General features: G+C 42.0%; 1 protein-coding gene across 2 annotated transcripts in view; it reads left to right on the top strand.

The window, feature by feature from the left end:
* The first annotated feature begins 196 nt into the window (after nucleotides 1–196).
* mdga1 (MAM domain containing glycosylphosphatidylinositol anchor 1) overlaps nucleotides 197–27,840 on the top strand; it is a 181,821-nt gene continuing 154,177 nt past the window's right edge. For both annotated transcript variants that reach the window (XM_030100324.1, XM_030100242.1), the window contains exons 1-2: nucleotides 197–492; nucleotides 1,537–1,626. In XM_030100324.1, the coding sequence (XP_029956184.1) occupies nucleotides 1,560–1,626 (67 nt within the window). In that variant the 5' untranslated portion in view covers nucleotides 197–492; nucleotides 1,537–1,559. The remainder of the gene's footprint in view (nucleotides 493–1,536; nucleotides 1,627–27,840) is intronic.

Here is a 27,840-nt window from a genome sequence, read left to right as displayed (position 1 = left end):
CAGACAGGGACAGACAAGTAAAGCCATTTTCACCACGCATTTCAGACCGAATAGTCCATTAAAAGGGGCGTCTGGGTGTTTATGATCCCCCAACACCTTCCATTGCTTGAGTTTCTTTTTTTTCCTTTAATTTCCTTATTTTTTTCTAAAGGGAAAGTGATTTTATCTACATCTGTGGGTAGAGGGCTCCGGGACCGAGCGGCGGTGACATCCTGCTGGCCGCTTCTCTGTGCGTAAAAGTTTAACACTCCGTGGAGATTATTTCAGGGGTCTGGGAGCGCGACAAAGTCCATATCCTGCTCTCCGGGAATTGTTCAGCTGCCCCTTGTACACCGAATGGAAGAGGATATATAACTTTTCAACTGCTTTTACGGAGAGGCACGGAGGCGGGAAGGTTCAGCGGCGAGCGGAGGCGTCGACGGAGCCGAGCCTGCAGAGCGCGCGCTGCGCTCCGCGGCACACTGACCCGAAGGACGGCACCTCGGAGACACGGTACGACCCCGCGACGAGGGGATTTCCTCTGTCTCCGCGTGCATTTCGTTAGACGGATCACACACTTCCATTGCATCATTTCAGAGCACCGAGAACCCGAGAGTCACGTCAGTTTTCTCCCCGCATCAATAAGTTGATCACCCCTGCTCCAGCTCCAGGTCGGATGCCCCCAGAGATCCCGCTTCAATGTCGGGGTTACCCCACTTCATGCGTACAGGAAATGCAGTATTCCTTCAGATGTGGTCGTGATAAAAACACGCTGAAAATGATGAAACTTCGATAAGCACGCGCGGTATAACGCCACCTGTCTCTACACCTGACTCAGTCACTTCACTGTGAGTCACACGTCTGAGGAAACCCCACAGGAGAGTTCATTACACCAGATCTTCCGCCGCTTTTCACCTCATCACCAGCTCAATGTTGCACAAACATAATAATGCACAACTTGCAAATAATAATAATAAAAAAAGGCTGCAAATTAAAATATACCTGAAAGTGCATTTCCCCCTGAGGGCAGGTCACCTATCACCCCCTATTAGGAGGAACATCACCGTATTGATCTGAAGGAAATGTATTTTGTGTACGTGTGGGCGTTTTAGGCTCTAAAGTGCACGACCCCACTTGTTGTAGTTAATCTTGCATGAATACTGCAGTGTAATCCCTCGTTTTGCCCCAGTCTGGACTCCACCTGCCCACCGCTGCGCCTCAGCCGGGAGAGGACAGACAGATGAAGTTTAGTCACGCCGAACAGGAGACATCACCAATCCTGTCAATCTCCAATTCTCCAACACGCAGGCTGCTTGTAAGCTTCCTGTAATCCACGATTCCCTGATTGAATTACCCGCCCTTTAAGTTGAATGAAGCGATGTTGTCTGTGCGGCGGAGTCTGAATTGCACGGTGGTGTTTTTCTGCGGACGCACGATAGAGATACAGTTGGTCACGAAACAACACTTTAAAGTGCTTTTTTTTTTTTTTTACCTCTTGTCTTCCACGAGTCTCTGGGCTGTGCCTGTGTTTCACCCCTCTCTGTCTTCCTCTCGCAGGTAATGACGGCACGGAGCTGAACATGGAGCTTTTTTGGATTTTGTTATTTTCTAGTCTGTGTCCGCTTGCCTCCGGCCAAGGAGTTTACGGTAAGGATGAACTATTTACTCACGCATTCAAATTATTCCATCAAAAAACATTTTTTTATGAGTGCAGATTGATTCATATCAATCAGCGGCAGTGATGAAAATTGGTTCAATTATTAGACTACGAGCTTAATTAAAGGCTCCTCTGTGCCCCATACCGTCCGCCTTTCGGCACCAGACGCAAATAGGAGGCGGTGTAATAAAGGCTGTTTAAACTACCGCACGGATAGCTTCAGGGAGATGGACAGCAAATTATCTTGAAAGGGAGATATTACCTCTTAGAAGTCACAGGAGGAAAGCTGGGAAAACATCCAACAATGTAGTGAAGGGGAAACCCACATACTGTAAATCCATTTTAATTCCACTTTTATGCAGGAATAAATCTTCGCAGTCAAAAATTATGCATTGCAGGAAGTACACTGAATCGGATTAGTGCTATATTACACAAAGTGTGATTATACTTGGCCAAAACTGAACAAAGGTCACTCTTTGTGCAGCTTTTAATTTACTATTTTGTCTTGAAAGCACTGAATCAGCCGCACAGAAACTCTCATGTTTCAACGAGAGGATCAGAGAGGAAGAGCTCTCTTAGACGAAGGCCATCTTTGCCAGGTTAAACCGGACAATCAGTCTGCGCTTCTGAGGATAAGACTGAGATTTGTCCTCTCTCATGACAGTCTCACTGTACTACAGAAGCGGAGTTTTCTTCAGCTACAGGCGCCTGGCCAGATATGCGTCTTCCTGTCCCTTCGGGCAAGGCAAGCACACAAACTGATCTGTCAGCTTTGATCCTTTGATTCTGACATTTGAAGGCATGTGGCAGCCACTGAAAACAAGGTCTGTTTAGTCATAGTAACACAGAGTGCTGTTGTCATAAGCAATCCTGCAGTCTACTGTCACACCGAGAAACGCTGACAGTCTGTCATTTGCTGAAGCATATAGGCGAGTGTTAAAGTCCCTGCTAACTAATAAGGCTTGTATCTAATACCTCACACTGACGCTGACATGTCAGTATTACTGTAAACCGTAAGGAAGCACGGGCAGTTTTCAGATTCCGTATTTGACTTATTCGCCTTTAATACAGACTCCAAACGCTGCATTGCAACCGCCATTCAGATGATTTTATTGATCCTTTCAGCTCAAAAAATTAATCGTTTGGTTGCTCAGAGTTGAAAACAGAACGGTGTCTTCTGTCAATTTTGCACAGAAAATTTAGTCTGCAACAAGACCTATATTTTGACAATTTAAATATTTTAGCAACATTTGTAAGATTTTTTAAAAACACTTTTACATTTCTGGTATGTTTCTTCAAAAACGCTCTTTACATTAGTCAGATATTTTGAAACGTTTTAGTTTAACGGAGAAAATCTTCATCTTTTCGTGTCTGCTGCTGCTTTTCTTTTTTAATCAGTTTGATAAGTTCTTTCTCATCAGGGGACATTTCTTGTAAACAGATGCCTCCAATGCATCCTGGCTCATGCTCCTCTGTTAATTTTTGAAATTATAGTTGTATGAAGTAGTTTGGCTTTTATTCTTTAGTACCGCGTGAGTGACATGAAACACTCGCGCCTCTGTGCCTCGGGGGTCTCTGTCGCAAATATGCATGGGTTGGAAGCAGTCAGTGGTCGTCGTTGCTCTCTCCAGTACTGTGGCCTGGTTGTCCTATCTGCTTCAGCATCCTTTCAGTCACCGCTGATTGAAGAATCCCAAAGCTTTGTGGGAATTGTACCTCCTTGCGCTGGCGGGCCCCCTTTGCTCCCCCGTGGATCCAGTGCTGACGGTGCTCAGCTGTGCCTACCTGTGTAGCAACAGTTTGGTGGAGGTAAATCATCATCGCTAAAAAGAGTCGCTCAGAAAGCACAAATTGTTTTGCAATTTACGCAGTTTGCAGTAAACAACTCGAGTAGGGAAAATTGGGAAGAGAGCCAACGACTTTGGCACGCTGTGTATGCAGATACGCATAAAATGGTTTCCGTCACTTTGGAATTGTTTAGCACTTGCTCTAGCAGACAGATGCGACTCGCCGTCCGCCGGGAGCCCGACGGTGAAAGCGTGCCTGATTGATGTCAGCGCTTTGGACGGCTGTGAGGTTCATTTACTGTAGCCTTCTCCGGGGCGCGTTGGGATGTGTGTGTGTGTGTCTTTAGCGGTTCACGCCTGTGAATCTGCGTGTGCAGGTGTTTATACGTGTGTATGGGAGTGTGTGAAATGTGCATGCCTGTGCGTGTGTGAGTGGGATGTGTGCAGACACACTCCTCTTTCCCATTGCAACAGTTCGCTGGCTCAGCAGGGACTTGTGGATCAGTCGCTGTTTCTCTCGCAGCGGTGTAGTATTGATTGTGCGTCTCTGAATTCTGATAGGCTGTCAAAAAGCTTGTAACACCTGTCTGTCAAATCGCAATTGGGCAGACAAGTGCACTGTGGCACCGAGGAAATGCGAGGCTGCGTTTGGAAGGCGTGAAGGATAAGATACACACGACATGTTCCGTCACAATCGCATGAAGTTTAACCATGCAAGTCTAACAACATCACTTAAGGCATGTCTATTTTTCATTGGTCCCTTTCCTCTGTGTCACTCTGTTTACTCGCGAGAGCGTACGTCTTCACACACCGATCACGCACACCCCTACATACAGTTATGGCTTTCAAAATTCCATTTAATCTGGATATACTGTAATCCAAGGGGCATTACAAGCTTGATGTGGCATTCATGTGCGTCCGCTCTCACCACACTCAAGGATTAGGGGGAGCTTCAGAAAATTTCAAGACATTCTCGCAGGATATGACTCCTCGGCTGAAGGACTCAGCACACACAGTGTACCAGAAAGAGTCTCTCTCTCTCTCTCTCTCTCTCTCTCTCTCTCTCTCTCTCTCTCTCTCTCTCTCTCTCTCTCCCTCCCTCTCTGTCTTTGTGGCTCTATAAAACATCACACTGCGTGAAGCAACACAGTTCACAGAGACACCAAATTATTGATTGCTTGACAAAGTCACACAAAACCATTAGCTGGTTACTGCAGACGGACTCTGAACTGGATAAGCCTGCAAAGTGATGCTACATTATATCCTTGTTAACAGGAAATTTAATGAGCTTAAATCAATGATTTTGCTCAACAGTCCTCTTTTTTTTTTTGAGGGAATTTGAGCAAGGCCTGCAGCAGCAACAGCAGAGATGAGACCTCGCCACTGGCCGTACAACAAAACACTGAGAGCGATGCACAAAGTCAAAAAAAAAAAAAAAAAGTTTGATCTACTGTATTGAAATTGTTCACAAATTTAACATCACTTTGAAGATGTTGCCCAAGGAGCAATGGAAGTCTTGGAGAACAGTTCTCGTTTCTTATTTGCAAACTGTGTCTTATTCAGGAGGCTTGTCGGTGGTGGGAACTCAGTTACTCAAATACTCTGTTGAAACACATTACATTTCCACTCAAGTGTTTTCTCATACACGTCTGAAATGCCTGAGCTTAATTACAATTTCTAATTTTCTCCCTCCGCTACATTCGCCATCCATCCACAGCGGGCTGACACATTACTTTACATGTAACCGAGTACATTGCAGTGATACGAGTCCAGTGAAAGTAAGGAGATCTGAGTACTTCTTCCTCCACTTGCCACGGCGCATTAACTCGCCATGGTGCATGGGTTGCATGTGGTGACCTAGAAAGGGATCATTCTAGGTTTAACTGGCCTGGCCACTGGCTCCCCTGCGACTTTAACTTCCTCTCCCCATGTCAGCACTTTCTGTGTGTGTGTGTGTGTGTGTGTGTGTGTGTGTGTGTGTGTGCGTTATGTGTCTCTCATGCAGCTGAGCTTATTTTTGATGTTGAATATTGCCCTTTTCTAATAAGCATCCATAATTTATTGCTGGCTTTGAGGCAATAGCGGAGAGGAGAAGAGGAGCGACGGCGATGAAAGGAGATTAAGCCTGGGACGATGTTAATCTCACACCTCCCACAATCTGCAAAACTGTGCTCCACCTACACCCTGCCAGCCCCCTCCCACCACCACCGCCTCCTCCTCCACCCCATCTGGAGCCAAAGCAACAAGCAACTACACAAATCTGGCACACACACACACACACACACACACACACACACACACACCCTTCCCTATTTGCCTTGTGAATCCGATTTGCTGTGTCGATAATTGTTGGGTGACCTTTCTGTCCGCATTACTTTTAATTAAAAATCCTTGGGATTTAAGTGGTCCTCCTTTTTCTAACTGTTCAAAAAAAGACGGATGGAACGAAAGCTACTGAAATTTCGAGTTGCAATAACGAACAGCCGAGTAGCTGTGGCGACGTGAACGACGCGAGAGTCTCCAGCGTTTCGTCCCGTTGTCTCCCGCGCTCCCGCTGTCTGTCCTCACGCATCTGTTCTCAGCATTTCTGCTATTTGTGTGTCGTAGCATAGAACTGCTGCTAATAATAAAAAGGGGGTTATGCACTGGGAACACCCATATAATACAGTACACAACCTTCTTGCTCAGATGCTTACTCAGCTGTTTTTTTTTTTTGGCCCATGTGGCCTTTGATCCTCTCCTCTCCTCCGCTCTCCTCTTCGCTCCTCTCTTCTCCTCTCTTCCAGTCTGCCTCACTGGATATTAAAGCCCGACAACATTTCAATTAACCCGCAGGTCAGAAGCAGAGCCATAGGCCTGTAGCCACAGCGATATGTTGACTCTGGTTTACACCAGCTTTGCTACCTGAGGGTTGAGGATAAGAGCACTAAGACAACGTCGTGGGATGTCTGATTTATCACCCTTCCTCCTACAAGTTGCACCCTCAGCCCAGAGTGGGCACGGGGCAGCAGGTAGAGCTCTGAAGTCCCTCAATGGAAAGGCCCGGCCAGACAAGTCGTGTTTAAATATGTGTACATCTGTGTTTCCAGCTGCTCGTTGTACTTAACCTTCACTGACATTAAACAGTGTGAGGTGAGAAAGGGCACTCGCAGACAGAAGACAACAGTTGTACATATTTTTTATAACAAGGTGATGAGGACGATCTGAAGCACACAAACTTGTTTTGGTGTTTCGAGAAATATTTAGTTGTCTTGCAAATAGATAAATGACATGATTAATATCATTCTGGTGGATTTATGTGGCTGGCTTGCTTAGCAAAAAGAGTAAAAACAGCTGGGTTCACTTACAAAACTATGTTCGTATTTATTTATTTATTTATTTATTTATTTATTTATTTATTTTTCAGGATTGTGCCAAAATACTGCTTCCCGTGATCATACTCTGTGTTTTTAAACACTGGTCCGGCTTTTCTATGGTGACATTGTATGTTCTGTCCTTGTGTATGCGTTTCCTCCCACGGTCAAAACTGTGATATGAATTGGAGTCCCTGACCATCACTCTTCTATTCCATATTTATAGAAATCTCATATATATTCTTATGAATAAGAGAGCACATATAGACATGCCCATGTAAAAAAAAAACATTGTTTCTATTGCGTTGTGCTGAACCCATAGATCATTACCTTCAGTCTCACCCACTCTCATTTCTTTTCCGAGAGGGTCGTCAGTTTCACACACAGTAATAGGACAAGAGCCCGCACACACACACGGACACACACGCTGCGCACACATTTCTTTCGATGAGAGCGGTCCAGAGCTTAACAGGACGACGTGGGTGCCCTGTGGGTAGGAAAAACTGTCAGAGAAACTTCACTTTTCTCCTCTGTAGTCCTGTCACTCTGTCAGACATTATCAAGCACCTCTTACTGGCGGTGCTTCAGGAGGACTCTCTCTCTCGCTCTCTCTCTCTCTCTCTCTCTCTCTCTCTCTCTCTCTCTCTCTCTCTCTCTCTCTCTCTCTCTCAACTGAGAGCATGTGCGGAAAAACTTATTGCCGTTGAAATGTGTTTAATGATGACTTATTTTTTTTATCCCAGTGTCAGGAATTAGGAAACGGCACGGGCTGCACGCCTGTGTGTATATGTGTTTCTGTGTGTGTGTGTGTGTGTGTGCGCGTGTGTGTGTGTGTGTGTGTGTGTGTTGTCAATGCATGGACTTTAGAGGGAGGGAACATTTGGCATCTAACTTATTCATGAAGGCGACAGGACGGTTGTGAACAGCGGTGAGAACATGGCTTACATCAGAGACCGTCTGCCTCCTCTTGCACATCTCTCACACTGTCACTCTCTCTTTCTTCACTTCTCTCTCTTTCACTGTCGTCTCTTTTGTCGTCAACATTTGTCCTCAGTGCATTTTTATTTCTTCGGCTTTCAACTACGAGCTTTTTTTTTTTTCTTTAAGAAATGCTTTATGCTATTTAGTGTTGAAATCACAACATTTGTTGGCACATATTGTGAACACATTGGAAAGCTGTCCCAGTCCAAGTATATCAGGAGACGCATTGCTGCCTTTCTCTGATACAGATTAATGCTTCTTCAGTGTTTCGTCAGCTTTTCTTTTATGCCAGACAGAATGTTTCTTGACGAGTTAATTCATGTCTCCATATTTGAGACCACAGCAACCAGTTTAACTGTAATACTGTAATGAAGTGCTCACCTGAACACACACGGTCCAAGCTCAGATAGTGAAGAGAAACATTTTTCTCTTCAGCAGAGCAATCTGTAGGGAGCCATCAAATCGCTTAAGTACATAATTCTACATAGTGAAGTTGATGCTCTCAGTGGAGGTAATTACAGGAAATTCATGTTTGTGGAGGGTGTGTTTAATGTAATTGTCAATGAGATTTTTCATCAATTTTTTTTGAAAGATTCCTTGAAAACTTATGAAACTTGTCACATTTATGAAATTCAGAATCCAAATCTCTGAAAATATTAGAACAGATATAAATGATGTTTATCCCAGCTTTTGAAAACTTTTGTTTTTTGAGTGAGTACTTAATCATTGTTGCTTCAACAATGAGCTTGTTTTGTAGTTATGAGATCTCTTAAAGGAAGTCCAGCTTGCCCTGTAGTCCCTCCCTCCACCAGGCTGTTGAGAGGAGTCATGGAAAAGTCCTGCTGCTGAAGGCAATCAGACTTTTCTCAGATGAAGTGACTCCTCAAATCGTCGCTGACTATGGACTCTTTACTGCCAGCACGGACTGAGGGCGTCTTTTTTTTTTTCAGCGTCTCCACTCCTGCTTCACCCAGTGTTGACTAGCTTTCCAAAAGCGTTTCTTTTATTTACTCTGACCAGAAATGACTGTGTACCAATGGCTGACTTTTTTCCTCTCCTTTGTTTAGATGAGAATGTTTCTATATTGTTTCTGACTCACAGGTGCTCTGACACAAAGAATGCACCACTTGTAGCAAATTTCCTTCAGACATCTGTATTTAGCCCCTGACTCCACTCTCTATCTGTAGTTCCTCAAACTGGATCTCCAGAACCACAGCTTTTGTGGGAGCTTATTAAACTTGCTCCACAAAAGAAAAAAGCTTTACAGTGACACCAGGGTCACCAGACGCCATGTCTCATTGACGCTTGTGGGGTGTGAAAGCTTCGTGGTGTTGGCCAATTTTCCAGAAAAGCGATTGTAGCTGAGGTTATAGGAGAAGTTATCATGGGTTCTGGTACAAATGTTCTATTCAGCCTGTGCTGATACTTGCAGTTAAAACTATGAAGAGATGTCCCCCCCCCCCCCCCATGCTACCAGTGTTATTGGAAATCATGCAGGGGGGGGGGGGGGGGGGGATATTCCCTCACAAAAAGCCTACTTTTGTTAATTCCGGATCACCATTCGCATCATTAACCATTAGGGTTTGGCTGACCATAACCCAAACCCTACAATAACTATATTTGATCTTTTTATCCTTATTTGATCTTTTTATCCTTAATTTGCACTTTTATTTATGTTTTTTTCATTGGCAGACTGCGTGGCACATCTCTTATTAGCCTCATCAGGGATCTTTAAAGTATATGAAGCTCACATGATGTGTATTATAAGAACATGCTCAGTGCGGTGTGTGTCAGGCAGTCACTTCAGGGAAACCTCATACTAACTGGAAAACTTAGCATATCTGTCTTTAAGTCAGATGTCTTCTGATTTAAATGAAGTTCACACTCTGCCTAAACCACAGTCTCCCAGGCTGCTCCACCGGTATATCCTCTACCTGTCCTTGTGGTTTAAAATGAACTCGCCAAACAACAACAAAACAGCCACAACTGCTGGAGCTGGCCAACAGAACTTTCTGACAGTGGGGAAGGATCAACACCGGAAATCTATCTTTTGCTTCTACACACGTCGGGCCTCAATAATTCAGCGATGCGTGCTACTCTGGGATCTCGCCCTCTCCCTTTTCCCCTCTCGTTCTCACTCAGCGTCTCCAGCTCGCTCTCCCTCCCTCTGTGGGAAACCCCCCTCTTCCCCCTTGTCGGTTCATGACAGTTTTAGTAAAAATTTCTGGCACTTTAAATGTTTGAAATTTTAACTTGCTGCTCTCACACCTTCCCCTCCGTGTTTTTCCATGCATCTCAGCCGGCTCAGAGGGGATGGGGTATAATCTGTCGGAAATGTTGAAAAGTTCCCATGTTCTCAGTGTAGCAATTTACCTGCCACCAGCCCCACATCCTGATCCCTCTCCTCCTCTGCTGCCTCGTTCATCCTGTCTTTACCCATCGACTAAACTTTTACCTGTCAAAAAAGATGTTCTGCCATCTTCCTCCCTTCCCTTTTTTTGCCCCCCCCATCTCCCTGATCCTCTTTTTCCATCCATATAGCTACCCTCGCTATGTGTACCTATCCGAGGCTTTCTATCCTCTTTACATCCTAATTTCTTCTCTTCATCCAAACCCTTTTTAGCAGATACAACTCTTTAATTCTCCTCATCATTCCTCACCCTCTCTCTCCTCACTATCCCTCTCTTTCTTTGCACCCGGCCTGCTCTCCTCCAAAGCCCTGTCATCTTCTCACTATCATACTCTGATTCAGTGGCAAGCATCCACCCACCACTCCACTTACTGCATATATGGGACATGGCGCACGCTGTCACTGCAAGCTGCATGCAGGCTTTCGGGAGGCAGGGTGGATGGCTGACACTGGCGAGCGAGGAGACAGCCCGGGCATGCAGCATCCACCGAGAAATGAGGCCAGAGGTAAAAAGGTGCATTGGAGAAAATATGGTTTGAATTTAGTGCTGGGTAGGGTGCGAATACTTGTAAAACTGGGCAAAACAGACACATGGCATCGATGTAGCGGTTGGCTTGCTTGTACATAGAATATAAAATCTTGTAAGACACAAGCGGTTATACCCTTGACGTTAATTCATGTTAATTACACAGTCATATGAGTAAAGTTATAATATTTGCATGCCTCAACAACGCTGCTCAGGTCACATGACCCATCAGAGTTTAACTGATTTTGTAATTGTGTAGTTTCATGTTTACATCGACACTGCTGTCTCTGCTTTTGTTTCCTTTCATATGTTCATCCAGTCATCCTTCTTGGCTGTCTCTCTGTGCTTCATTTTTCCCCCTTCCACAGTCCTGCCTCCTCTCTGCTGCTTCTGATTGAGTTTTTGGCATCGCGGTCTCTTTTTCCTCTGCCCTCTTTGTGTATTTTGCTCGCGTCTTACCTTGTGCCCGTTGCCAGCTTGTCTTTGTCCTCTGTATCACGTATTCCATCATTTTCCTTACGAGGTTGTCTGTCTGACAGACTTCCTGTGAACCGCACCCTGCTGACCCCGTTCAGACCAAGACTTTAATCCTGGAGTGACTGAAGTGTGCACTTAAAACCTGTCTCTCCAGATTGCCTGCATTAAATAGTGAAGTTAGGAATAGGCAATCTGGTCAGATCCGTATAGCCCAGAATCCAAAGAAATATTTCTGGGGTTAATTCGGGACTCTGACTTGCCCTGAGTTGTAAGTCAGTGAGGTTGATTCCCGTCGTTGAATGTCAGCTGGGATTGGCTCTGCCACCACACCAACATATTAAAATGGAATGTAGAAAGAGGATTAGTTTTGTCAGCTGATGAGCTGCAAATTCATCAGAGCGGCAACATCTTAACTTTTGTTGCATCTATGAAATCTATATCAAAGAATATATAGGTGAAGAAGTTTAAAGTTTTACTCCTGATTCATTTTGAAGAGAATGCTCTGCTGTGAAATTGACCTCTCACAGCTGGTTGCCATTCCTGATTATAAACCCTGCCAGCAGACCGATTGATGCTCATCAATTGATTCACGCAGGGAGCCATGTGGGTTCATGTGGTTCAATCCAACAGAGAAAGTTGCTGTAACTCAAAATGCTGCAGAAGTTATTGCTGGTTCTGTTTGAATGATGTCAGAAAACACAACAAATTGCAAGATGAGCCCTGACACAATATTTGGCAGGTGGTCATGATTATGCATATTCCGATCAGCTCAATGGATATCTGATCAGGGTCAATATTAGTGATTTTTGAGTGATTGTAGCCGATCGCCTCACCAATCTGTTTTGTATTAGCTGTTCCACCCAGACGTGGTCCCGGATTTTCTGCTCGAGGTGTGATCAAGCAGTGGTCCCCAGACTGAAGCAACGTCCTTTAGCTGTGGACCAGCAGGACGGTGTATAGAAAAGACTGTAACGAGAGATTGATGATGTGAAAAAAGGAACCAAAAAACTGGCGGAGTTGAATTTGGGAGAGAAGTGTTGATGCAAGTGAAGCATTTTTCAGAATAATTTGCATTTTCCAATTAAAGTTTTTTTTTTTTATTTGAGTATCAGAGGAAAAAAAGTGTGATCGAGACATCCCTATTCATAATGTTATTGCTAACTAGTGTTTAAATGTGGCATCTTTGATTTTCCTATCTACACGATTTGTCATTGACCTGTGTTTTCCTGCATGTCTGCAAAAACTCTATGTTGTGACCACTGTAGTGCGTCTGAAACTCGCACTGCAGAGGCTGGTATTGGTCTACTTGTCCCCCTTTTCAGATCTTTTCTTTTTCTGGGTTGATGAAATTTCAGTAAAAATAATTTCTACATTTATGAGCTCCAACTTCAATACAATTGATAAAATTAAATTTTCTGTCACAGCTGCAGAAACCAATGTGTCAACTCATGTTTTTACAGTTTAACTGCAAAGCAATGCATAAATGCAGACACAGCGCAGACGTTAGATGTACAACTATAAATTAACATTTGGGTTCGCTCCTCGCTGCTTAATCAAATTTTTCTCAGATAGAGACGATACAGGTCTTAATTTGCGCAGGAGTAAAATGGAGCTCGGTCTGTGGCAATCTTGTGGAAAGTTATTCTGTGTAGATAGAAAACTAATGAGATCTGCTATTTCCAGGATCATGTATAAGAATATTATTTTGAACTCAATCACTTTGATGCCAGTGGCTCTGTGAGGACTAGCCACTCTCCATTGAAGTAATTTCTTCACACATCCTTCATTTATGGGAGAGATACAGAGACACATTGTAACGTATCAGGTAAATTCCACACTTTCATCCTTAGAAATCAGCGATATACTTGACGGTGTTTTCCTTTTGTCAGCTGATCTGATGAGCTCAGCCAAAATGCAGACAGAAGCAAAGGTTTCCCGGCAGATAGAAATTCTGTAGTTTAAGATATTTCAGAATTTGAACGATGAAGAACAACATGTGCTATATACGACAATGTTCAGGCGACAGCTGATCATTTCCACCAATCTGCCAAAAATCTAATTGAATTGTGACATTCTCGAAACAGCACAGATCTGACTCATGGAGGAAAAAGAAGAGAGAAAAAGGACACTTGGCCGAACAAAAGGCTTGTATTAAAAAACAGGGAGAGACACTGTGAGAATGACATTGAAAAAGGCAGGGCCAGATACAGGGCAGCTAAAAGAAGAAAGGCTTCCCTGGAGACAGAGAGGTAGACTGGCAGGAGCTCAAACAATGAGAAAGAAACAGAGGGAACAAATCACTGGGAGAGAGCGAGATAAAGTGGTGTGAGGGGAAGATCCAAACTTTATTCGCTTTAGCTTAGACCAAAATATGAAAAGAAGTACTGCCACATTTGGTTCCTTTGTGGAGAATAATGTTATTAAAGAAAGTTACAATCAAAATTAGACGAACTTACCATTGATTTGTTGTATAAAAATGCCTTAAATCTACAGTCTGTTCACATAAACTTCATGTACATTAATATTATTCTTTGTTAAAGTTGAAAATAACACTCCTTTTGGGGTAGCATGCCAAAAACTGATTACTATTATGAAATGAATAACACAGTTAAATATCCTGGAGTTTGCGTAAGATACGTTTGTCATCATTTTTGTTGAAGAGCTGCTGTCTCTCTCTGCCCTATATTAACCACCATTTTTTTGCCTCTTCGTTAAAAATAAACATGAGTTCACCCTTTATGAAAGCTGTCTTCTGCCTTTGTTTATCTTTGCTTCTTCTTGTCAACATACATTCATTAATTCATTTTAAAAACAGGTGTTATACCGAATACTGCCGATAATTGTATCCTACCTCCAGACATGCAGCTTAAGGCTGAAAATACTGGACATCAGGGGCGGCTGATTAGCTCAAATAAATAAAAAAAAAACAATACGCTGCCCACCATCTGAACACCATCATCCTGGACGTGTGGCTGCAGGGCAGAAGCAGCCGGAGGGAGGGTCTTCTGAGATCTGCTGCACAGTGGTGGGGTATTCACAGGTTGCAGCACAAATAATAATATATCAGCGAGGGATGCTGGGATATTGCTGCTGTGACTTCGATCAGAGTCTCATCACTTGTGTTTTCCTTCCCTGCACAGGCAGGCCTTCACATTATATTTCCTAATAGGGAAGAAATACCCCTCTTTTTTTCATTATCGTGCTCTTTCTCAAATTTTGAAACAAACAATTGAGAGTGCAAGTACTCCAGCAAGCGTAGATGAAACTAACTTATCCCCATTTACTTTTTTCATTCTCTTGTGTTTTTTTCCACGTTATGATTACTCACAACACGGTTTCCCCTCCGCTGCATTCTTTCACCACTTTCATTCCGTCTTTGTATTCAAAGTCTTCATCCATTTCAGCTTCATTCTTCATTCCTCCTTGTTTTTAATCTTTCTTCCTCGGCCTCTCTATTCTTGCCTGCAGCGCCCCGCAATGCAAACACAACCTGTTCCGAGGGGAAGTGAATTATTGAAGCTGCTGCCGCCATTCCCTCTGTGCAGAAGTGGGCTGCAGAGGAAGGATGGAGGGAACAGACAGGGGAATAAGGATGGATAAAAGAAATAGAGAGGATAGATTTGTAAGAATGAGGGTAGGAGGAGTTCGGGCCACAAAGATGCAGAGAAATCCAATTTTGTTTACTTGGTTTCTGTATGGGACGCAGTTGAAAATATGAACAGAGCAGTGAAAGAGGGAGGTCAGTTATGGAAACGATGTTGAAATGAGTCTGTTTTAGACCTTCTCCTTCACTAGATAGACTTATACAGGCCAAAATATGAGATAGCTTTTGGTTCTGTTTTATGGAAACACTTGGTAGAGTAGTGTTGACACGAGATGTCATGACTCATTCAGCAGGATTTGTCGTCGTCTCTGACAGTGTTACTGTCCGTGTCATTTTTTGACATTGGCCCGTCTCTGTGTTCTGCACTCACTGTGTTACTGCTTTAAATAACTTCCATTACAGTGCACGTTCACTTTTGTGCATCAGTCAGGTTGTTCTCATTTAATTCGAAGAAAATTAGATTCTCTTTATTTCTTAACATGATACAAACTTTATTTACTTCTCTGTGTGTGTGTTTTGTCATTCTGTTTTCTATAGATTTTTATAGTTATTTATATAGATATTGATCTATTTTGTTTTATTCTACCTTTTATTTCACTATTTTTACTATTTTTACTTTCAATTTCATTTAGGAGGCTTTTTTTTTTTTTTTAAGCAGAATATGATTGATGCAAAAAAAAAATACAGGTTCATTAGTTAAGGTCATTAAAGGGAATTTAAAAACAAGAACCAAAACACAAATCTCCCTTTTCCAGGCTGTTGGTACACCCAAAGCCATCAGGTGTCTCCAGTATTACCTGATGTGCAGCAGCTGCAGCACCAAATCTAGCTGAAATTGAGATATATATGGCGCCATGTGGACAAACTTTCCAGCCTCATGTTCTCCTCTGCTGTTCTGCACAGCATAATAGGTTTCTTTGCATTTTTTAGATTTGTGAATAAATGTATATATACATGGACGATTCAAATGTAACTCTAAATGATGTGATGGTGGCTGCAGTTTCTCGGCTCCCCTGAGTCTCGTGTTCTCCACTGCGATCTGCTTTGAGAGCAGCTTCCTCCACCAGACTGGATCTGCAGAGGGTGTGTAGCCTGGGAGGCGAAGCCCAGGGCAAGAAAACATTATTAGACACTGGCTACACTGCTTTTTCATACTTTTTAAGCTTATTGCTTTGAGAGAATAGTAAATTGAAGGCGACTTAAATGGCATTATGAACATTTTTATCAACTCCTTGCTTCTTTCATCTTCTCCGTGGCGGCTGAAACAGCAGCAACAATTTTTGCGAGAAAGAAATAAAAGTAGTCAAAAAATAGGATCCTGAAGGGAAAGGGGCCACATCTTCCATCCTCAGTGGAAATTACACTGTTTTTTTGTAACTACAGATGAGAAACACCTCGGCACAAAACTCCCTGATTGCAGGGTGTGTCGGCGCAGCGCTACACTCACAATTTCTCTTTGCATACAACAACTCGACGGAGTGAAGCCGGCGCTCGCTGTCAGTCTGTTTCAACACGGCGTTAGAGCGGATTCAGTGGTTCCGCAAACAGCGTTTGGAGCACATGCACCACTCTTGTTGGAACATCCATGTCAAAGTGGTGATGTGAATAATGGCGGAGGTGAACCGCAGAGTGGATGTGTTGCGCAGCTCATGAATTCACCAGCACGCTCTCTATTTTCTGTCCGCGCCGCCCGAACTCCAAATGTACAGGTGATGGAAATTCACCGCTGTGAAAGAGAGCAATGGATCAAAAGAAGAAGAAAAAAAAAAAAAAGGCTCAACAGTAGCTGTTCATGTATGATGGAGAATGTCGTATTGTGGTGACATGAATAGACTCTGGGAGTTATATTATGACACCGCCAGAGTTTGGTTTAATGTTTGAGCCGCCGAAGCGTATTCCAGCCTCAGCGCTCTTTTGTTTAGAGCCTGAAACACTCAGACAGTAGCTGTGATGCTGGGTTCAGTCAGACTTTCAGGCTGGGAGGAAAACAATTCGTCTTGCACTCAACTTTGTTTTTCCAGCTTGGATAGGAAAAAAAAAGAATGATTAAAAAAAGAATGTTGCTACAGAGGTCGCTGACCTTCTTATAATACAAAACGCTGCATATACACTTTAAATTGGGCAGCTTGAAAAAAAAAAGAACTCATAACAAAGACCTACTCAAGAGCAGTTTCCATAATATAGCTCAATAATCGTGGCTTAAGGACATAACTAAGTGTTGCCATAACTCTTAATTTTTCTTTTAAGCCATGGAGAGGTGGAAATGTCTTGCTGCATAAAAACGATATATTTAAGGTTTCATTCTCAGAAACTGACGACCTGACCAGCAGAGTTCACATCTTCTCTCATTAAACCAAACGTTTTTGAGCGGACCTCCCCTGGAGGGCACCAGAGAGCGTCAGGTGGCGTAAATAAAGAGGGTGTCAGGGGTTAAGAAATCAAATACTTCCCACATCAAATAAAAAAAGAAACAGGAAAAAAAAAAATTCTTTTCTCAGGGTTAATTGTTTTGGCCAGTCACATTCTCCTGAAAACGAGAACTTTAAAGATGAGGTTTGCCTCTTGAGTTTGCTTCACTATTTTCTCACGATGACCAAGTGTGTTGGACACCAGAACAATGGACTGAAGTGAACACGCCTCACTGAAGCTTTTTGGATGTAATGTTTGAATTTAATGTTCAGCTGGAGTCGCTCGGCACTTTCAGAATTTCTGGGAAGTTTTTTTTCATTATTCCAATTCTGATCCATTTGTACAAACCCTCTCATTGCGGCGCCACTGTCTTTCCAGAGTGATGTTTCAATCATCATCCTCTTCTCCTCTGATTTTTTTTTTTTTTTTTTGTGATTATAGCAAATTGTGCTGCTGATGAGTTTTTTTTTTCGCCAACTGTTGCTTCTGAAAACGGTGCTTGATGATTTGATTGAACTGGCTGCTGATGGTGTGTGTGTGTGTGTGTGTGTATGTGTGTGTGTGTGTGTAGTACCAGTCCAGCTGCAACCTGTTATCAATGCAGTTCATAAATTTCAAGGCTTCTCTTCACTGAGGGTTTCCAAAAAGACGTGGTTCAGTAACCTTTTTTTTTTTTTTTTTTTGCTTCAGCACAAATAGTTGGAAAGTTGAAACACAAATAGTTGGTTTTGTTGGATCAAATCAATTTTTTTTTATTACATTTTACTATGAAGAACTGACAGCTTATTTTGAGATACACAAAAAAAAAAGGATGAAAATCAGAAGGATGTGAAATAGCTTTTACCAGCAGTGTATAATAAGCTTTTATTTGGACTGAAGAAATAATAAAAACAAATCCAGAAGACAATGAGACTGAAGGGTGGAGATGAAGGACGGTTGTCTTAACCGCTTTAAAGCTTTTTTATGATAACAGCATCACAGACACTCAACACAACATAAACACCGCCTGATTTGGGGCAAAGAAGAACAAATAGCATATGATTAAGGGGTGAACATTAAAAGACATGATTGATGTTTGGGTTATTTAACGCCTGCTGAGGCTCAGAGCACGAGACCCATCAGAGGTAGGAATGTTGTAATTGGTAACTGCAGGATTTCATACACTTTCATCCTCCCTGAAGATTCCCACTTCTCTAATTGCTGCTTTTTGTTTGGCAGTGAGCTGTTTGAATCCATGCCCAAGAAAATATGTTTTTTATTGATGCCAAATTGAATTGAAAATTGTTGATGCAACATAAATGTGCCTCGCCACAGCGCCGGCTGTGTGCCAGAGTGTTGATGAATGTGCTTTGGCTCCGTTTCGGAGCGGATACTACCTCTTCGGATGTTTGTGGCCACCGCCGGGTTAACTTTAAGCATTAGTAGTTGTCCTTGAGCTTGACAAGCGATTTCAAATGAAGTCTTTTATTAAAGCTCATAAAGCTAATGGAATATTTTTAGTTGTGGAGACTGGGCGGAATGTGTGTCTTCACTGAAACTCCTATTAAGGTGTGATTAATCTATCTGCTGTGCTATTCATGCTCATAGGAGGGTCCATGGGCCCGCCTTGTATCACAGCGGATACTGTTGCTGAACATAATCTCTGACTTTGAAGACATCACTCCTGTGGAGAGATCAATACAGGCACGATGCAATCAGATCATTATTACCAATGTCAGTCGCAGAGGAACCGTTGCAGCTGCATTTGAAGTGTTTAGTTGGTCAGAGCCAGTGTCTTGTTGTGGTTATCAGTGTGTCTTTAGTTCATGAATGTGTAGGATCACACTTCTCTCCTCCTCTTACATCTTTCTGTTTAAGCCCCCTTTTTTAACCTGATGTCACGTCATGTGGTCTCGTTGAGCCAAAGACACTTTGGTTGGTTTGAAGACAGCTATCGAAAATGTCAATAATGAGCCTGAGGTGGGGAGTCGTGACATACACCATTACTTTCTTACTGCGCTGCTGTAGCTTTGTTTGCCAGGTATTTTTTTTTCCGCATTTCTACAGTTTTTCTGATTTTTTTTTTTTGTTGCTTTTATTCCATACGTTTGAAAACAAGCAAACTTTGAACAAATAGTTAATTCTGTATTTCTGTTTCTTGTGACACCTGCGGTTTGAATATATGTTTCATTTTGTGAGTTTTTAATATTAATGTACCTGTAGCTCACCTGTTTGTGTTTTCTTTTAGGGTATTGTTAATTTCCACGTCAAACCTGCAGGACAGTTTTAAATACTTCCATCAAAAAGAGATGTGCCCAAAGAGTTGTTGTGTATTGAAAGAACTTTTTTTTTTTTTTTTAATTTTCCACTTGAATGCATTTCAGAATCTGTGCTCTTCTACTTGTGTGTCAGCACTTTTAGTTTTATCATGATAATTTTTTCATTATCAGTTTTTTCCTTCAATAAAGAATGTGTGTATTTTTGCTTCCTGTCATACTTTGTCAGTTTTACATTGTTACTACTCAGCTGTGCTGGTGTTTTCGGTAAAGTTCCAGCTTTTGGAAACAGATGTGTCGTGGCCAGATGCTGAAATGATCCTCAGGTTATTGGATTTTGCTGGGCTGCTGTCACATGCATAGTTTTACTGTATTTATATTTGTTTTGCTTCTTTTTAAATGCTGTGGGATCACTACTTTTTTTTTTCTTACCTGATTTGCAACAGAAACGGAACCAAAATAACTCCAGACCTAAAAGCTATAAATAGCTGATGATAATGTTTGGGCTATGAAACGCAGGTGGTCGGACCTCAACAGAAGCATGAAAGTCTATTTATCTAATTTTCAACTCCTCCTTTTTTTTGCCGATAGTTGAAAGTGCAACTTTTGCCCCATGCTAAAAAGATGTGACAACTGCAGCAATGTGGCTGCGCTCATGGGGCCCAACATCAGAATTTAATGACACAACAGGCTTTTTGTACTTCACACAGCAGCCACAACAGCTTGAAATGAGACAAAGAGAAGTTCAGCCGCCTGCCTGTGACACTCCCACTGTCTGTCACAGTAAATTGTCTTTGAGGCTGAATTTTCACTTTTACTGTCTTATCACATGGCTCAAAGCCGAAGTGGGACAGACGTGAAGCGAAGCCACTGGCGGAGGGGGTGTGTTGGGGTGGGGTGGGGGTGTGAAGATGTCTTTACACGAGGGAGCTGATCACAGAGCAGCTATTATCAGAAGCAGCAGGGGCTGACAAGGTCATATGTGCTGTCTTTATGGTGCCTTCAACACAACTAAGCACACTTTAAAGCTTGTGAACACGCGTCTCTTGTTATCCTGATACATCACTATTAACATTTGTAAAATATCACACTGATTTGGAATAACTGTGTTCTTTAAAAAAAAAACAATCAAAGTTTAGATTTATGTTAAAATATACTCTTACAATCATGAAATGGTAAAAAAAAAACCCAAAAACAAAGAGCTTCACCCATCAATAAATACAGAGCTCTGTTGTGCTGCATTTAATTTGTGTCTCTTCCTGCCTCACAAAGACACACTCACTGTGTTGTACTTATTGGCACATGTGGCATTTAGCGGCAGTGTTATTGCAGTTGTGAGGAATGGTCTGCACTCAAACACCAAGTTTTGTCATCGATCCCAAACTGTGTGTACAAAGGGCAACGTCTGACTGTTTTCCATTGTAAAGCGCAAAACTCATGTAAAACTAACACGAGTAAAGAGCACTTGTGCACAAATGTGGTACCGAGTTATTTCCAGAAATAAAACGTTGTTTGTGCCTCATTTTGACTGCTATAGGTCTTGACATACAAGCGCGCGTGGCTGTACTTCGGAGACTGACTTAACTGGAGCAACGTTGCTGGTCCTCTGGAGGGCAGGAGGTATTTTAAATTATGGGACAAGGTTACAAATAGGTGCGAGGAAAGGTAAAATAGCGCTAGAGGTGAGGAATATATTTTAGGTAAATGCTTCTAAAAGTGAATATAAATCCAATAATTGCTCCCGTGAATACATACGTGGGCTTTTGCTCCTGATTTTCTCATTTCTTTTAGTTCAGATACACATTTACACAAAAATACGAACAATCATCCACAGGACTTATTCCATAAACTGAGTGTTGAATTACAGTCCAGAAGGAATGTTTCATAGGAAGAAAACGGAACGAGGGTCCATCAGGCATATTGACTGGGAATATCACACACAACGCACGCATGTGCACACACACACATACACACACACACACACACACACACACACACACACACACACACACACACACACACACACACACACACACACACACACACACACATTATTGAATGAGAGCAGGAAGGTGCTCCGTGGTCTGCTGTGGTTGTAATAGCCTCATTATTCACCGTGTGCTCTGCTTATACACTCGACAAAGGGAGCAAAACCAGTGGTTGTTATACACACATGCACCAACACACGTACACTAAAGTGCACAAATTGTTCTGCGGCTCTTACTTGACTTACAGGATGTTTTCTCCCCCAGATTCTTGCAGCCAGCCAAGGGCACGGCACCAGCAGCGTTTCTCTGACCGTGATGGCCACCAGTTGCTTTTGCCCGCTGAAATTACTGTAGTCCAGCGTAATGCTCTTTAAGAAAAGTTGTGTTTAAAGTAATTAGTTGTGATATTAGATTATGACGTCGTATTATGATAGACTCGCTGGTATTTCTGTGAGTTTGTTCAAACTATCTGTTTGACAGATTTTTGACGCCAGTGATACTTGGTTAACTAAAGGGAATCTAATAGTTTTACCCAAACTTTTTTTTGTTTTGTTTTGTTTTGCATGCTGTTACTTGCTTGAAAATAAGTGTTGACATTTGCAGAAGTCTGCAGGCCGAAAGCCTCAGCACATCCGTGTGTTCCCTCTGAGCTTATTCATGGTTGGGGTTTTATTTGGAACATGCAGGTAGACTACAGTGTTGCTGTGTTCACCGGCTCCTTGCCTGCCCCCTCGCGTCTCCTGTACAGTTTCACTTTATTCTTAGTGTGAGGTGTGTTCCCTTTTATGTTCTTTTGTTTTTAAATTTTTTATGAAGACTTTGAGGTTTCTTCGTTTTCATCTTTTTGACTGTGGTGTAAGTTGTGCCTTTGGCCTCGATTACCTTACTATCCCATTGAGCTGTCGTCCTCTCCCGCTCTTTGTTGAACGCTACAAAACCAGCTTTTCGTTTGCTTACGTTATGCATACCTGAGGTTGCAGCACATGTAAAATGGGTCATATTTCCTATTTGTAAAATCAACCTTGTTGATCGTATTTCACTTGTGTACAGGATGGTCAGACAGAACCGGGCTAACCATTTCTCCCTGTTCTCAGACTTTCTGCTGAGCTTAGCTATTTTCTGTCAGATGCTTTATTTTGAAGATGAAGACATATAGGACGGTGCTGGCCTTCCCTTTATTTCTAATGACAGAACATATTTTCTAACATGTTGAAATATTCCTTGAATACTTTAACCAAGTCTTTAATCACATCGCTTAATAAAAATGATTTAACTTTAAAGATTCAGATTAACTATCATGAAGATAGAAGTACATAAGCACATGCAGAGCTCTGGTTCCCACAGAAACAATGATAAAATAAAACGTCTGGGAATACCACTGAGGCTGTAAAATGCAGATGGCTGGTAAGACGGCTTTGTTTGCTCTGGATCAGGGCGAGTATTACAAGTACAGCTTCCTGGGTAAACGTAAGCTGAAGCTTTGATTAATCCATTTGTCAGCTGAATGATCTCCCTGTGTGAAAGTCATAAGCCTCTTGTCTCTGTGACTTTGACATTCACAAGTCTTGTTTATTGCCATGGCAACATATTCTGTTGTTACGGGAGATTTTTGTGGTTAAAAAAAAAAGAAGAAGTTTTTTTTTGTCCAAAGCACACGCAGCTTCAAAGATGATTGATGGAAATCCACCACAGGCTCTTTGGTTTTCCCTGCTCCTGTTTGTGGTTCTGCTGGCACCGTCCTGGCTTAGCGCCACACACTGTGTCCGTTATTACCAGCAGGAGGTATGCACACTGCCACCATGAGCACATGTGAAAAATCCCTGTGCAGATATTACGGCCACCTGCCAATGGTTAACGGTTTACTGTCCCATAACAGTAATGTGTCTGGGAAGACACCACTTGCTTCTTCCTTCCCCTCACGGCTCTAGCGTGCCCCGTCCCCTTCGTTTCACAGTAAATCCTGTCAGAGTGGTGCGAGTGTCCGGAGTTAATGAGTCCAGCCATGTCTGCGTAAACACCAGGATGCTGCTGTTGCTGGACTTGCTCTGACGCCGGGTCGACCGCGTTCACCCATCCATCTTGTTGGAGAGAGACCTCACATTCCAAATAATAATGGACAGCAGAACGGGTCTGGAGCACAATGTCTTCCTTTGACATAGAGCTCTGGCACAGCCCCCTCTTCTCTTCCTCCTCGGCACGAATTCTCTGGACACAAAAAGGGGGAACAGAAAGATGAGGAACACCACCCCAAACACTACAGAATTTGAGTCATGGATGGATGGATGGATGGATGGATGGATGGATGAATTTTAACCCCTGCAAAGAATAACAAGCACGCAACTATGGTGCTGTACTGTCTTTCCTAAACGGTGCTGTGTTGGTGTAACGGTGTCGTCCTCCACTGGTCCTTCCTTCTGTATACTCTCTACTGTTAGTGTGGTCAATCGATTAATTTAAAAAAAAAGAAAAAAAGAAACTAATTAATCACAACTCTGTTCACAAATAATCAGGATTAATTACATCATTTCTAAACTTGAAATCAACACACAAAATCACCGATTTAATGCACAAAATGGCTTTATCTGAATCTTTTAACTTAAGTGGAGGAGTTTCACATCAGAAAACACTCACAAATGAGGAATTTGATCCATTCAACATTTTCAAGTTGAGATGCTCAAGGGAAGGCCAGTCCCATTTTCCCTCAGTCCCTCATTTCAGTGTTAAACAGTCCAAAGCATAAACAGCCACAGCAGGATAGTTGTAATATATTCAAGCTTCAAATGAAGAATCTAATCCTCATAATTCACCTGTATTGCTCAGGGATGAAAAATAACATTGTCCCAATGTCAGTAAAATGGGTTTTCCCTCATATTTCTTTTCTTAGAACCAATTTCTAACCCTAACCTGGAATCTGGAATTAACCATAATTTCAAAAAATTAATAATTGACAGCCCTCCATTAATTCATAGTGATTAATGCGGTTAAAACTGAAAACACTAATTTGAAAACACTCAAAATATACCAGTGTGTACAATCTAGCAGAAATTTAAATAAAAAAATATATATATATCCAGCAGCAAATGGAAACACAGCCGCAAAAAGAGTTGTTTGAGAAACTTGGTAATGACTGTGGAAAAAAATGTTTCATCTTTATAACATTTTTTTTGATGGAAACAATTTATAACTAGATGCAATTTATGATAATGCAGTTCTGACTGTGATCATTTTGACACCAGCAGAAAACATTCGGGCCTCTGTTTGTTGCTGGTGGAGAAAAATAATCATTTATTTTCTCAAACATGAGCTTTTCCTCTCCAAGACATAATCAAGACAATCAAAAACAAATGGTTGGATTTTAGCCTCCTCAGGTTACTGTCATTGTAAGAAAATCTATTCTTTAGCTCTTCAGTGACGTTAAACAAGGAAACATAAACCTTGGTGTGAAAGCTGCTCGGTCTCTTTTATTATGATTATCTGAACAAGCTTTTTTAAATTATTATATTATTATTGAGTTTCAATCTTAAATTGACTTATTGAATTACTTTTTCTCTTTTGTTGGTGCAATAATTTTGAAATAGCATGTTTTGTGCGCTTCTTTTTTAAAATATTTGAATATTTGTAACAAACAGCAAAATAGCTTCAAGAGTCACTTAGAACCATTTTCTCAACCTTTTTACCTTTTAAAATAACTATAGCAGACAACTCTGACCTTTGAAAACGAACAGTCAGTACAGCTATTACTGCAAAAGGCCCCTTCAAAAAATATGAACTAAATATTTAAGCATTTGTAATAAAATTCAAAATACTATTATTTTTTGTGATTGGAGTGAGCAGCCTTCAGACAGCTGCCTGGATCACTTAACAGGCCTGTTTTCATTGCAATGCTTTTATTTTAAAATTATAACAAAAAAAAGGGTTTTGGTTATTGTCACAGTTGCTGAACATCTAAGTTGCTCTCGAAGAAACTTGATGGTTTTGTCATTGTTGTTTTGACCTCATTCATCGTATCATCGGTTGGAACAGAGCAGCTCAGCTAATTAACACTCCAAATGGGATTTAATCAGATGCCAGTGCTCTAATAAAAATGAAAGTCATTGGGAAAACGACAGGCTCCAAGGGGATTCAGGGAGGGATGTTTGAAGACATGTGCAGTTCTGTGTGTGTGTGTGTGTGTGTGTGTGTGTGTGTGTGTGTGTGTGTGTGTGTGTGCGCGCGCGCAAGTCGAGAGAGAGAGAGAGAGAGAAAGATCTATTTTGTAACTTATGTGTAATTTTTTTCACCCACATAGTATGATAAAGATACTCTGTTCAGTCATAAATAAAGACTGAAGCGTATCTGTAGGAATTCTGTGTTCAAGTTGTTGAAACTTTGAATTTCTGAGTTGTTTTCTGAATTGTAAGAGACGAGCCTCCTTTAGCTTTGAACTCAGCTTTCAAGACTGAATAATGTGCCCAGTGTGGCGTGTTAATTAACAGTTTTAAAATTTTATGATCGCAATTACAAGATTTTTTTTTTTTCTTTCAATCATCCTGCAGACAGTTTAGGAACTGCCAATTCAAGAACGGCTTTCTTGGATCCATCCAAATTACTGTTGCCATTGACCAATGTTGCCATTAACAAGAACGTTTCAGGTGCTGCCATTGAAACAAGTTCCAAAATAACTGGAATGCAACAATAGCCACGTTAGAAAGAAGGTGTAGCGGATAACGCTCATGCTGAGCTGCTCAAATGAAATTTGCTTCAAAATAGCACTTCCCCCTTATCGTTTGTTTTTTGAATTGGACTTAACTGTAGACACATTGAGAGCAAAGAAAAGATAAGAATTGCTCAGAATGATGATAACCTTGACCAGACGATGAGCTGCGTGCGTGAGAGCCAGTCACTTAGGTTTTTATCGGTACTGGGGACGAACCAGTACGACTTTTAATTATTTGTGCAACGTGGAGCTGCAGTGATGACCACACACTATTTATTTATTTATTTTGTCATTTAAACTTTATTGCTTCATATTGATGCATGAAATCCCAATAAGCTGACTAATGCTGACTGATTTAAATAGCCACTAAAAGACAGGCAGCTAATAGACCAGGTTGTTGTGGCTCCAAGCGGTGCTCAGAAGTGTGTTTATACCAAAATTGATGACCATTCATTGAGACACAATGACCTCGACAATGGCAGTGTTTCCAGATGAGTTGGGAGAGAAACTGAGCTGAGAATGAGGTGATTACTGGGCCAAAAGAGAAAGACAGAGGGCCAGACTTGGTGAGAGGATGTGGAAGTGTAATGACTCTATAGGTTATGGCTCAATGCCTGCAAGGATTCTTGTCAAACTGGAAAATATATGCTTGAGTAAGTAGATTGTGCATGCATGTCATTATCTCGCTCCCCTTTCCTCTTTATGTGTGAATATTTAATCGTTTCATGGCGTGTTAAGCATGTGCTGTGAGTAAGTGTGTTTAAAAAGTAAGAAGCGATGGTGGCCGTGCGCGGAGTGTCATTGGCCGCCTTTAATCTGCCTCACATCTGCTGACTGTTATACGATTGCCACCTTAACTTATACAAAAACAAGTCAGACTTTTAAGGTGTTTAAAGCAATAAAATGGTTCACACTCTTCCTATGACGGTGCTGAAATGGAAACTTCTTTCCATGATGATATCTCTCTCTTTTTTTTGTGAAAATACCTGCGATACCATTTATAGTGTGAACACTTTTATCTGTTGAATCAGCTCTATATCTCTCCTGCAGTAAAAGTAACTCCTGCATCCCCTCCTCTCTCTCACATCCTGTCATTTATTTTGTTCCTATCTTGTTGCATCCACCCTTTTAACTCCTGCTCCTCCGTCGCTCCCTGTGTTCTCAGCCTCTACCTGTTGTGTGCACTACCAGCCGCCACTAATGCATATTTATTGTGTTTAGCGGTCCTGCCTCATCCCGCATGTGCAGCATGTGAGAGTAAATCTTCTCCATCCCCAGGCTCACATACAGCCTTGTCTACTGTCGCGGGCAACACAAACACCTATTATTTACTGAGTGATTTATTTATGAATTAAGTCTTTTAACTTTTTGCTTACATCCATTTCCCAGGGAGGGAATGATGGCATGTCTGATAAATTGTGAGGATGGTTAGACACACACGCAACTGCTTTAAAAGATTTGCATAGACCCTTATTCACACGTGAATTCACACTTGGAGCCGCTTCGCCAAGGGAACGCGCACAATGCCAGCACAAATACGCATTCACTTGAAGGACAATGCCATTATTGCCTCAACCTTTTTCCAGGAGAGCAGACTTCTCTCCCAGGGACTGGCCTATCTGAATGTTTAATCTTGAAAAGAAGAGCTTACATGCAACTCACTTCTCCATTGAGACCATTGTGCATGCGTGTTTGCATTGCAGAAGCCAAGGTTGTGC

Source organism: Salarias fasciatus, chromosome 1, assembly GCF_902148845.1.
Source record: "Salarias fasciatus chromosome 1, fSalaFa1.1, whole genome shotgun sequence".
In the NCBI taxonomy this organism is placed as follows: Eukaryota; Metazoa; Chordata; class Actinopteri; order Blenniiformes; family Blenniidae; genus Salarias; species Salarias fasciatus.
This window is presented reverse-complemented; position numbering and strand designations above follow the sequence as displayed.